We start from the raw sequence: 13,512 nt of genomic DNA on the forward strand, positions 1-13,512 counted from the left end.
CATTTACTTGGCATTTCCCTGTGCCAGGCATTGTTCTGAATGCTTTGTTTTTAACTCACTGAATCTTCACAACCACTGTATGAGGCGGGCCCATTAATCTGTTTTATTAACTGAGCCATGGAGAGTTAAGTGACTTGCCCAAGGTCCATGACTGCCTGGTGGCAGTGCCAGGATTCAAACACAGGAAGGAGCTTCTGAGCACACTCTGTGACCACCACACCACCACCCACTTCTGCTCAGCTGGGAGGGCTTTCCATGGGACTGCCACCTTTCTGTTCTCTGAGGGTGGAACTTCCTCTGGGAATATGTATCCAAAGAAAATCTCTCACACTTATCAACAACTCAAACAGCCAATACTCTTTTTGTTTGCCCTGCTAGTGTCTTACTCACCAATTCTACTTTCCAAGCAGTAAAGGAAGCCTCTGGAAAGCCAAACACTCATTGTTTCAAGGGGAAATTTTAGGCAGTGGAACAACTTAGGCTGCTGCTAGAAGGTGTCTCAGAAAGAGCTATAAATCTTCAGGGTGGGTGCGGTTCAGAGAGGCCTGAGCAGGGGCTGGGATGGAGAAACTTTGCACGTTACACAGACAGACCAGCTAAATCCAACAGAAAAGCAGGTCTCTAATGAACTGGACTCAGTCATTTGGAATTTCTAAAAAGAGTGACTATAAACTCATCAGTCAATAGAATCTTTAAAATTTTATTTTAAAGGTTAATATCTCAAACTCTGAACAGACAACAGAATAGGAGGGACCAAAAGTCTTCCAGTAGACTAGGACCAGGAGTCATACATCACCAGTAAGTAAAACTTTACATGTTTCAAAGGGACTCCCACTGTTTAAAAATGACTTTTAAAACCTGATATTGATTTCTCTGCAAGGGAGGTACTCAGAGAGAGAAAGAGAGAAGCACAAGGGAGGGGCACACCAGTGCTTTCAATGGTATTGCCAATGTTCTGTTTCATTACTTAAATATGTTTATACATATTCTTTCATGTGCAGCACATATTCCATAATGTCAAAAAAAACATTAAACATTTACTATGTGCCAAATAGTATGGCTGGCATTGACAACAATAATATAATAAAACAATAGGCCTCTACTAAATGGCTTACTTTTTAACTCATAGATATTTCCAGTATAATCACATCTTATTAAGAATAATACTTGTAATAACAATTGATTGCTACCATTTTTTAAAACCATTTGCTCTATGCCAGGTCTTTTATAGGTATTATTTCATTATTCCTCATAACAAAGTCTTGAAGAATTTGTGTCAGCTGAGTTTATTAATAGCATATCAAACTAAAGCCAGCTTCAATAATAAGAATATTTATTATCTCATTTAAGAAGTTTGCAAGACTTGATGGGTCCAAGTCCCTTCAAAAATTCCAAAATGTCATCAAAAACCCTTGGTGACAAGGCTCTTTCTCTCCACCTCCCCAGTATATTGACTTGGCCCCATAAGTATGTCCCCTCATGCTTGTAAGGTGGCTGCCACAGATCCAGGCAGCAGCACATGATGTAGACACAGCAACGTCTGATTAAAGAAAAGGCATGTGTCCTTCCATGTCTCTCTTCTTATTTGGGAGAAAAACCTTTTCCATCAATCTCTCATCCCAGAAAACTTCACCTCAAGTCCAAATGCCCAGGATAAGCTCATATACCCGTCCCCTGAGTAGGAATAGGCTGAGGAATTGAATAGCTGTCATTTTCACATTATGGCAGGATGGAGATTTTACCAATAAGAAAGAAGGTGATAGGATGAGATATGACTATTGATAGGCAAGCAAAATTATCTGCCACTGAATTGCTAGCTCCAATTTATAGATGAAGAAACTGAGGCTCAAAGTGGTTAAATAAGATGCTCAAAGTTATACAGCTAATAAAAACACCAAGCCCAAAATCACCTCAAGTTTTTCTTAACATAAGTCCAGCCATACCAAAAAAATCTATCAGTACAGCCATTCCCCAAAAGGAGGTAGGAAGATTTAACAAATCCTATTTTGCTGAAAAGCATGAGGTTTCCCCACCTCATGGTTCCAGAGCCGTGTCAGGAGTGTTGGGGTGTTGGTGGTGATTTTCAATAATAAACTTTATGTCAGGCAACACATTAAGCACCGAAGGTACAAAGGTGAACGTGACATGCCCGGCCTTTGAGGGGCACACCGGGAAAGGTGACAGTGACACAGAAATTGCAGGCACAGATGTCAGGGCTCTCATGAAGATACAGCCAGAGGTCTGAGGAACACAGAGATAGGTGCAAGCAACTTTGGCTGGAAGAGTTCAGGAGGACTTTACAGAAGAGGTGACGTTTGAATTGGTTTAAAGACGTGTGGGAGGGTACAAGGAAGAGAAGGGGAGGAAGGGCTTCCAGTAGCCAACAGTCTGCCCTAATGGAAGACATCTGTTTCTAATGGAAACTGGGTTGCTAAAGGAGATGGAAGAAGAGAAAACGATTTTAGGGGTGGTCTTTTAAAATGGCAACAACCCCCAGCCACAGATAGCTCCGAGAAGAAGGCATATCTCAGTATCTCCAACATGAACACCACTTCATAAATGTCTTACCGAGCATATCAGAATCTATTAAAAAAGGATTTACAGATAATTTTCTCCTTTGGCTTTCTCATAATTACAATTCTCATTCAGGAAGAGCTTCATTCAGTGTTCCAAACCAAATGGATCCTTTTTTTTTAAAAAGAATGGCATTATTCTAACATCTTTTTTTCCTTTTTTTTTTTGTGTGTGTGAAGAATCAAAAAAGGAAAAGAAGGATTTTTAGAATATGTCATGTTACCATGTTTTTCATATTCTACTGTAAATAACTGAGTTGCTGTTCCAGTCATACTCAAAGAGAATGTGCATACTATTTTTTTGAAGTTGATTTACAATATTGTGTTCAATTCAGGTGTACAAGAATGTGCATCCTACTTAGTTCAGGATTGAAAAAATATTTCTAATAGCTCAAATGTATTAATTATATGGTTAGGTCTTTGATATATCTACTTGTGTGTTACTTGCTTTAACTATCAATTTTGAGAGAAGTATATTAAAATCTCCAACTACAAATATTCATTGATCTATTTTTCCCTGAAGTTTTACCAATTGTTAAATAAGTTTTGAGGTTGTTTTGTTAAAATTAAAAAACAAAAAACAATTGAGTTGCAAGCAAAAAGCAAATGGCTGTCGCCAGCCTTCAATCTGCACACCCAAGTTGGGTCATATATACAAATCCATCTGTGATGGGGAAAAGAATTAATATGTGGGTGAAAAACAGAGCACATGTGGATTCGGATATATAGTAACTTATTAAGGAAAGAACGTTTCAATTAGTTTAAAGGCAAGGAGAGAATCTGCCTGTGGTGAAAAGCAGAAGGAAAGAAACTGGCAAGATGAGCTGGAGACTTAAACTCAAACCAAACTCCATATGACCTGGTTAAGCTGAGCTCACATTCCTGATGGCTTAATGGAAAGTCAGGCCCAGCAGTTTGGAATATCTTTCAATTCTGACCAGAAGGTAAAAGAAGATAATTTTGTTTTATAGGAGGTCCACAAAGATCCAAGATTGATTAATCGATCCACCTATCTACGTGTCTATCTGTCTATCTATTGATATCTATCTATCTATCTTTCTATCGACCTCACTGATTTTATATTCACAAAATTCACCCTAGTCTCTAAATTGTGTTTGTAACCCCGAATCAATACTCAAGGTGCTTGTGAGGTCACTCACAGACATGCACGGAATAGTGCCCACTGCACAGGTTCCCAGCTGGGGTTGAACAAGGCAATGCTCTGCCTTCTTGTTTCAGTTCCCCTCTCTCTGTAAACAAGTGTCTGTTCTTCTCGTGGTCTATTTAGTGCCACAGTCTAATCTTTGTGCTCTTTGTTGGTGATTTCATTGCTTAAAGTGTCCACAAGTTTAGTGCTGAAGTGCTCTCTAGTGTTCCCAAGTGTGAGAAGGCTGTGATACACCTTATGGAGAAAATTCGTGTGTTATGTAGGCTGCATTCAAGCATGAGTCATAGCGCTGTTAGCTGTAAGTTCAATTTTAATGAATTAATGATCTGTATCAATTAAGACATCTTTATTTTTTTTCTTTTGAATTTTACTTTATTATTTTTTTTATATAGCAGGTCCTTATTAATTATCTATTTTATGCATATTAGTGTATATTTGTCAATCCCAATCTCCTAATTCATCCCACCACCACCACCTCCGGCTTTCCCCCCTTGGTGTCCATACATTTGTTCTCTACATGTGTCTCTATTTCTGCCTTGCAAACCAGTTCATCTGTACCATTTTTCTAGATTCCACACATATGCATTAATATACAATGTTTGTTTTTCTCTTTCTGACTTACTTCACTCTGTATGACAGTCTCTAAGCCCATCCATGTCTCTACAAATGACCCAATTTCGTTCCTTTTTATGGGTGAGTAATATTCCATTGTATATATGTACCACATCTTCTTTATCCATTCATCTGAAGACATCTTTAGATAGAAACACACGTAAAACAAGGTTATGTATTGATCAGTTGATGAAAATGTGTGACCGGAGACTTTCAGGAACCTACCCCTATATTTGCTCTAGAAGCAATGCTTCAGTATTTGCTAATTCAGTGTTCGAAGTGACTTTATAGAACATAGCTACTATGAATAATAATAATCGACTCTTTGTACACACAACACACACATACACACAACACACACACACCCACATACACATATACATAGAGAGACAGACGGTGATATATCATCACATTCACCAGCAGTGTGAGGCTGTCTAGCAGAGTTCTCTGAGCTGAAATAATTTCCCACCTTCTCACAGACTCCAGAGTAGGGTGCCCAACTGTCCCAATTTGCCCTCGATTGAAGGGTTTCCCAGGATTTGGGACCTTCAATGACAAAACCAGGAAAATTCCAGGACCAATCAGAAAGAGTTGGCTCCCCTACTCTAGAGTTTCTTGAAGCCAGGGAATTGAGGTGGAGGAGGGGCCCATACTAACCCTTCAACTCTTGCTCTGAAGCTAGTAACCCCACCATCATTAGGAAAGAGGCTCATGGAATAAATACACCACCAAGCAACTGCTGGCCCCGCTCAGGCTTCTGAGGGCTCCTAAGTAAAGGCTGGGGTGTCCCTGGCAAAGCTTCACTGAGAAAGCATTAACAATAAGCTCATTTGATTTACATTCCTAATGCCCCTTGCAAGTGTCTTTTTGGTGTGTGGCGACGTCTAAGGGTTGAATTATGAAAAAATAACAATGAAATGGCCCAGTAAAAAAGCAAGAATAACAGATGCCCAGGAAATAAAATATTTTCATTCAGGCAGCAAAATAAATTATTTTCTTTAACTCTTTTGTAAATTGATAAAGGACAGAGAGAAAAGTGTGGATTTTAGGACCAAATCCACATTTCCTAAAATCAGCAAATTCTCAAACTTTCAGAGATTTGGGACTCTATATAGACTAGTGATTCTCAGCCCTGGCTCTATATTAGAATTACTTGGGAGGTTTTAAAAATTCCTCTGCCTGGACCCCACCCATCACAATGAAATTAAATAGAAACTGGGGGGTGGGGGAGAGGGGAATTATTGGGCATTAGAATTGTTCTAAAAGCTTCCCAGGTGATTCTAACATACAGCCAGGGTTGAGACCCTCTCACAAGGAGCATAGCGTTGAGAAAGGGTCTTGGGAAAGTTCAGCAGAGAACGCTGAAATCAGTTGCTGATACCTGCTATGGGTGGAAGACAGGAAGGTAGCAGCATACAGGGCTGCACTAAGCCATCTTTTTCAGCCTAGCCTAAGTGGAAATATTCAAACTCTGAAATCAGGCAGATCTTGATTCACTCTTGTCTCTGCTACCAAGACTCTTATTACCAGTGTAATCTTGGTCCAGTGATTGGCCCTCTTATCAGTATCTTCATCCTGTTACCATTTTGCAAGGTTGTCATGAGGATTAAGTGAGGAAGCAGATGCCAAGTACCTGAGACATAGTGGATGCTTAATAGGGGGAAACAATCATCACCATAACCAGGCACCCACAGTTTCATTTTTGGCCGCTTTCTGATTTACATTCTGTTATCCTAACGAAGAATAACAGAGGCATTTTATGAGATAGTAGTAGCAGTATTTTACAAACAAAATGAACAACACACAAAAAAATGAATGGTATGACCAAGGCAAATCACTGCCTGTGAGCCAAATCTAGCCACACCTGTTCATTTACTTATTGTCTGTAGCTGTTTTCCCATAACAGATACCACATGGCCCATAAAGCCAAAAATATTTACTCTCTGATTCTTTACAGAAACAGTTTGCTGACCCTTGATTCTAGTTCATCAATTCTCAGTGCGGTCCATGGACCCCTGAGACCCCTTCAGGGGATCTGCGAGGTCCAAGCTATTTTCACACTGATACTCACACATCATTGACCTTTTTCACCGTGTTGACATTTTCACTGAAAAGATAAAAGCGATGATGGGTAAAACTGCCAGTGCCTCAGCACAGATCAAGACAGTGGCACCAAAATGTACTCATCGTCTTCTTCACCACCACGTGTTTGCAGGGAAGAAACCAAACAAACAAAAAGCCAGTTTCACTTAACTCAGGTTGGCCCTATTGATATTTTGAGCCAAATATTTTGATATTTGGTTTCCGGGGGGCTGTCCTATGCACTGTAGGATGTTTAGCAGCATCTCCAGCCTCTACCCAGTAGATACTACCAGCTTGTCCCCCCTAACACCCCCAGCAGTGACAGCCAAAATGTCTCCAGACATTTTTTGAAATTTCTTTTATTTAACTTAATAAATGGTAAATATCAATAGATATAACTCAGATGAACAAAAACTCTTTGGTGTCTTCTATAATTTTTAAGACAGTAAAAAGTTCCTGAGACCAAAAAGTTTGAGACCTGCTGGTCTATTTTGTATTTACAGAGTATTTATGATATTTACACCACTAAATCAAAATAAAGTGAAAAGGATCCTATAACTGATGATGAACAAGAGATAGGAAAAAGGAGTGGGAAAATATGTGCAAGGGTGGTTTCGGATTTGGGGCGGGAGGGATGGAAGTATAGCCAGAGAAGACACAGCTTTAGAGACACGGGGGGCAGTGTGACCTGAGTGAGTTAGTCCTCCATCTGTGCCTCAGTTTCCTTCTTATAAAATGGCAGTGATCACAGTATTATTGGGAGGATTGCATGAATAAATACATAAAAATCGTATAGAATAGGTTTGGTGCTTAGATTAAGTGTTCTCTGTGGGTCAGCTATTATTATTTTAATATTAAATAATCAATTTATGTCAGAAGGGATGAGGTCAGGCTTGCCATTAAGGCACACAGGTGCTGCTGACCCTGTCCCCACGGTGGGATGACTGAAAGCAGAAAAATGCAGTCACTGGCCTCCAGAGATGAAATATTGTGGAGCCAAGAAAGAAATCAGAATCTCCTAAACCCTTTCCTACCCTAACATCACACTTTCTAATCCAGAATCACATCTGTTACCCCTGTGAGGTACATGGGCATGCTCCAAGTTTTCAGAACAAACGATGTGAGGTTGGCTTGGTTTCATATGTTAGTTCCAGAGCAGTTATAACTTTTCTTGTTCCCACGCTGTGATTAATTTTCCCTTCAGCTCAATTTGGCTGCCAGAAAATCATCCAGAGTTGTGTTGGTTTCAGCAAATACCCACACAGCCATCCTCACCTTTAGGAAGACATGTGCTTTCAAAAAAGGGCTCTTAATGAAACCGTAGGGACACTTCTTAGGTAAGCAAATGAAATGTTTGTGGACTGACTAAAATAACTGCTAAAGAAGAACCTGAAGCTGAACCTGAGGAAGTTACTTGAAATTTGAAATCGCATTCTCCATAGTAAAGTGCCACATCTCCCGTGTCCCATTTCTTATCTCTTCCGACCTCCCTTTGTCAATCAGGACACTTTTTACTGTAACTGTTTTCTGTGGTTACTGAGACTATTGGGTTTAGATCCTAAAATCTTGCTGAATTCACATGTAATATTCTCTGTGAAATCTGACCTGACTACACTATTTAACATTAACCCCCCTCCGTGGGTCTCCCTGTTCTGCCTCATCTTCCTTTGAGGTACATTTCTCCATCCAACACACTCTGTATTTTACACATGTATTTTGTTTATTGTCTGTCTGCCTCATTATCATGGCAGAGATTATCTTTTTTCTTCAGTGCTGTGTTCCTAGCTTCTAAAACAGTGTCTGGCGCAGGGTAGGGACCCGCACATCCAGCTTTTGCCTTGAAATGAGGAAGGGAAAACGTCCCTGTGATGCATTGCACACCGTGAATTCACATACAGAGCCCTTGCATGAATGAAAGCATCTATGTTGAAAAAAATATTAGACTCAAGAGTACTTAGGTGTCCTTCTGCAACCTGACAATTATATGAGCCAAAGTATAAAATGGGCTATCAAGGAACTTGTTCCAATGGTGTTTATTTTTCATTCCTCTAATATTGTTATCCTTCAATGAGTAAATATCTCTTCAATTAGCTGTCCAGCTCACGGAAGTCCTAGCCTTAGTCCCACATATCCAGACAGAGCACTGTGCCCTAGGGGTTCTTAACAAATAGTTATTAAGGGATTGATGGCAGATGTACCCCCTTCCCCAAGAGATGTGTTCCAGTGCAATTGTACATGGACTCTTTGAAAAACAAGTTAAGTATTAAAGACTAGGGAAGTTCACTACTGCAATCTGTTCTGTAATAAATATTTCTTTTAAAGTACAGAATTCTTTTGCAACTACATACCTTTATTTGTAAAGTCATGCCTTGGCATATAAGGTTTGCTTAAATCAGTGAATCAAGACATACACACCGAGTGCAGACACTACAGGCTCAGTTCTGTGCCGGGCTGATGATTGATGTATGAGAAGTGGCCCCTTTAGGAGACTTGAGTGGTACATGTAACCGTTAGGGAATTATACATGGAAGGGGGGATTGCGGGTCCCTTAAAGGCAGAGACCACTTCTCATTCACCTTTGTCATCTAGTGTCTAGCACAGACATATTACAGGCATGCAATAAAAGCACGAGTAAACAAATGATCAAATGCAATCAAGTTCTAAAAAGATTTTTAAAAAGAGTTGATAATACAGTGAAAATTCAGACGGAAGAGGGCATTGGGAATGGCTTCATGGAGGAGAGAGAAGTTAATCTTGAAAGAAATGAAGGCCCCAAATGCTAGAACAGAAGGGACAGGGGAATTCCTAGCTAGAAGAGTAGTTTACACCTGCACACCTATCACTTAAAAGGATTTTGAGCATCAGCCTCCAATATATGTTTATTTATAATTATACATATGGTCTGTTATACTACCATTATGAAAGTTTTTAAATACATTAAAAAATAAGATTTTAAAAGAGCAGTTAAAGATAAAATAAGCATATTTTAAATTATTTTTATTTATTAATGGTATATCATTATTTATATTGGGCACAAATCTACATTTCAAATAACGTTCTTGATAATTTTGAATTTTTTTGGCTAACTTCCAGTCATGTTGGATTAAATCATGTCACCCATAATATGACTGATGAGGAGTTCTCATAGGTATAGGAGACAAGTCAGCTAAGCCATTTTCTTGTTATTCACTCACGCCTGAGTTATTCATGCTGTTCTTCATCTTCAGTTTTTTGAAGGAACGTATTTAAGTCAATTGTGAGCGTTAACTTGATTAAAGCTGAGTAATAGAACCTACTCATTCGACCAGGCACATAAAATCTGTAACATGCTGACAAATGCTTAAAGTGAACAAATGAGGGAGGATGTCCTGTGGAGAGGAGATATACCATTATGGTACACGGCATCATCTGACAGGCAGATGGATGGGGGGGTGCCATTGACCAGGCCTCCCCTGTCCACGTGGAGTTAGTGAGTCATAGGCATAGAGGCTTGGCCCAAGGAGGAACCAGAGTTGGGAAGGGTGAATGTGGGGGTCAGATCATTAACGATGGTTGAGAGATTTGGACCTGGCAAGATAGGCTCATGAGACTACATATTTTTAAGAAAGGAGTAACAGGAAAAAGATTTTATTTATTTTTTTAAAATTGTCTTGGAAATCAGGAAAAAAAATCAAAACCTCAAAGAAGCCAATTAAGAGGCATTATGAATGAAACATTGTTAGCTTCAGCTAGCTCTCTAAGTAAACTCCCCATAGAATTATCATCTGCAGGTCATTGGACTCTGACTTTTTTTTTTAAATATAGACCTTAGTTCTTCATCGTTCTTCCCCACCACCCCCACCCCCAGCTTTATTAAGGTATAATTGACAAGTAAAATTATAAGATATTTAAAGTGTACAACAAATGATTTGATATACGTATACATTGTGAAAGGATTCCCCCTATCAAGTTAATTAACCCATCCATTATTCCCATATGTTTTAGCAAATTTCAATTACATGATACAGTGTTATCAACTATGGTCACTATGTTATACATTAGATCCTCAGACCCTATTCATCTTATAACTGAATGTTTATACACTTTACCAACTTTTCCCTATTTCCACCCCCCCCCCCACTAGTCCTTGGCAACCACTTTTCTAGCCTCTGTTTCTTGGGTTTGACTTTTTTTTTTAGATTCTACGCATAAGAGATACCATAAAGTATTTGTCTTTCTCTGTCTGGCTTGTTTCACTTAGCATAATGCCCTCCAGATTCATCCATGTAATCACAAATGGCAGGATTTCCTTCTTTTTTGTGGCTGAATAACTTTTCATTCCATACATATATGCCACCTTGTCTTTATCCATTCATCTGTCAATGAACACTTAGGTTGCTTCCATGTCTTGGCTGTTGTACATAATACTTCTATGAACATGGCAGTGCAGATATCTCTTTGAGAAAATGACTTCGTTTCCTTTGGATAGATTCCCAGAAGTGGGATTACTGGATCATAGGGTAGTTCTATTTTCAGAGGAACTGCCGTACTATTTTCCATAGTGGCTGCAGCAGTTTCCATCCCCACCAACAGTTGTACACGTTCTCCATTGTTCTTGGCAGGAGAGAGCCAGGAGCTGCTTGCCGTTCCTGGTGAGTCAGTTGGCCAGCATGGAGCACTCGTTTCACCATATTCTCCTGCTGGAGATTAAAAGCATCACGGACACCTTCTCCTCCATCCTGGGCCCTCAGAGCAGAGACATCTTCCGCATGAGCAACAGCTTCACTGCCATTGCCAAGCTCCTTACGCGACAACTGGAAACCACCAAGGCCAGAAGTGACAGGTGAGCAGGGATTCCTGGGTACCTCAGGATCTGTTGTGAACCCACTGAGGCATAGCGCAAAAGGCTATGCTTTCTTTTGTAAGCATAAAAGTTCCCAAAGAAAGCCAAACTCACTATCTCAACATAGAGTAACTTCTGAATAAATTATGACATTTGCCTGAATTTTTTCTAAATCTGTGAAAACCAGAATGTAACCAAAACAATCCTAAAAAAAGTGTAAAAAATACGGTAAAAGAATAAGAATGTAGTGCAAATAATAATGTTTATCGAACTCGTTTATTTCTTTAACAAGCATTTAACAGTTGCTTACTCTATACCAGGAACCCTGCCAAAAGCTAGACATATTGAGAGATAAAACATGTTCCTTTACCCAAAGAGCTCATTGTCTAGCGAGGAGGTAAATATTGAGTGGGTAATTAGAGAATAGTGGGAAGATTATGCTGATTATGATGCTGTCAAGGAGTTTGGGGAACACAGAGATAGGGGTACCTACTTCAGCATGGAATGGAGAGGAATGGGAAGCTGAGATCAGGGAATGCTTCCCAAAAGAGGTGATATTTTGAACCAAGTCTTGAAAGATGACCAGATTGTACCAGGCTGGCTTTGGGGCAGCATGTGAAAGAGCACAGCACTTTCTGGAAACAGAAGTCATTTTGTCTGGCTACGGTGTGTGTAATAAGGAGAGTGACATTAGGTAATACTGATGAAGTGGTAGGCAGGGACCAGATGATGCAGGACATGACAGACCTTCTTAAGGAGTTTGAATTTTATCCTGGAGGCTGTGAGGAATCATGGTGGGTTTTTACATGTTAGGATATGATCAGAATCCATGTTTCAGGAAGCTCACTCTGGCCCCAGTGCAGAGAACATCTCAGGCAGAGGCAGACTGGAGTCAGGTCAAATGAAGGAAGGACAGAAAAGTGTCCACAGATATTAGCAATTAGAAGATTATTGATGATTGTAGTGAGTGAGCTGCCAGTGGTATGGCTGGACATAAAACAGGATGCCTGGGGTTGAAGGGAGAGGGTGGATACAATAAACAAATCTGGTCCTTTCAAGAAGTTTGTGGAAAAAAAAAAAGACCATACAAGATTGAGGGAGGGGTTTTATTATGTTTTGCTACATTTTGAATAAGGAGGCACTTGGAAAGTTTTATGACCTTAGAAGTTACAAAGTACTTTCAAATTCATCATCTCATTTGATTCTCACGATCACCCTAAGGGGTAAGAAGGGCAATTATCATTATTCCTATTTTATAGAAGAAGAAACAAAGGCTCAGAGACTGGTTAAATCTCTTCCCAAGGTTACACAGTAACTAAGTGATAAAAGATGGACTCAAATTTCAGATCCTATGCACTGGAAGGTATTCAGTTATGGAGAAGGGGCAGGGCACATTTGAGACTAGCATCAGATTTTGTGAGTTTTGGGGCTAACAAATGATGCATATCATTTTCAGTCTGAAACAGCATTCCAAAAACACGAGAAGCCATCCTTACAAAATAGTGAACATTTAGTCACAAGGGTCCACTTTATGTCCAGCATGGCACAGAGCCTGGAGGTCCCAAGAGATATAAAACAAAACATAAGACATAAAACACCATTCCTCAAAGGGTTCACAGTCAGTGCATGTGACGGGGTTAATGGAAGTGCGTATAGCAGGCTGTGGAGCATGAGAGACATACAGCCAGGGAAACGAAGAATGTTTCACAAAGAAGGTGAAATTTAAGTTCATTCCATATTTATTGAGTAGCTTCCATGTGCCAGGCATCTGCGTAGGTACCAGATTAAGTTGCACAGGATGAATGAAAGTTCCCCAGATAAGCGTTGAAAGGATACTCCAAATAGAAAGGACACTCCTCACATGCAAAGATAAAAGAGCTTAAGAGTGTGTGACCCAGACTAACGAAAAGCAATTCGTTCAGCGTGGCTGGAGTGAATACATCAGTGGAGGGTGGGAGAGTAAACTGAAAAGTTAGGTCAAAGGCAGATTCTCAGAGAAGCAAGGAGTTTGTCCTGTAAGCAACATGGCGGCTTGGAAAGATTTTAATCCAGGGAATGAACACTGCTCCTAGCACAGTAATTAGCAGATAGTGGGCACTCAATAAATATTTCTTCTCTAAAGGACTAGGTGGATGAGGAAGTGGCTGACATGGTGGAGCCCTGAATGGATTTGGCTGGAGCTGCAGGCTGGCAAGAGAGAGAGGGGCCAGGATGCTATTACTGGGGGCTTAGCAGTAGGCTCCCTCCATGGTGAG

At 40.0% G+C, this 13,512-nt stretch overlaps 1 protein-coding gene across 9 annotated transcripts in view; it reads left to right on the forward strand.

Moving 5' to 3' along the window:
- Nucleotides 1-13,512, forward strand: part of VEPH1 (ventricular zone expressed PH domain containing 1) — a 222,043-nt gene that overhangs the window by 98,923 nt on the left and 109,608 nt on the right. For all 9 annotated transcript variants that reach the window (XM_061194530.1, XM_061194535.1, XM_061194533.1 and 6 more), the window contains exon 7: nt 11,037-11,257. In XM_061194530.1, coding sequence (XP_061050513.1) covers nt 11,037-11,257 — 221 coding nt within the window. The remainder of the gene's footprint in view (nt 1-11,036; nt 11,258-13,512) is intronic.

Source organism: Eubalaena glacialis, chromosome 6, assembly GCF_028564815.1.
Source record: "Eubalaena glacialis isolate mEubGla1 chromosome 6, mEubGla1.1.hap2.+ XY, whole genome shotgun sequence".
NCBI lineage: Eukaryota > Metazoa > Chordata > Mammalia > Artiodactyla > Balaenidae > Eubalaena > Eubalaena glacialis.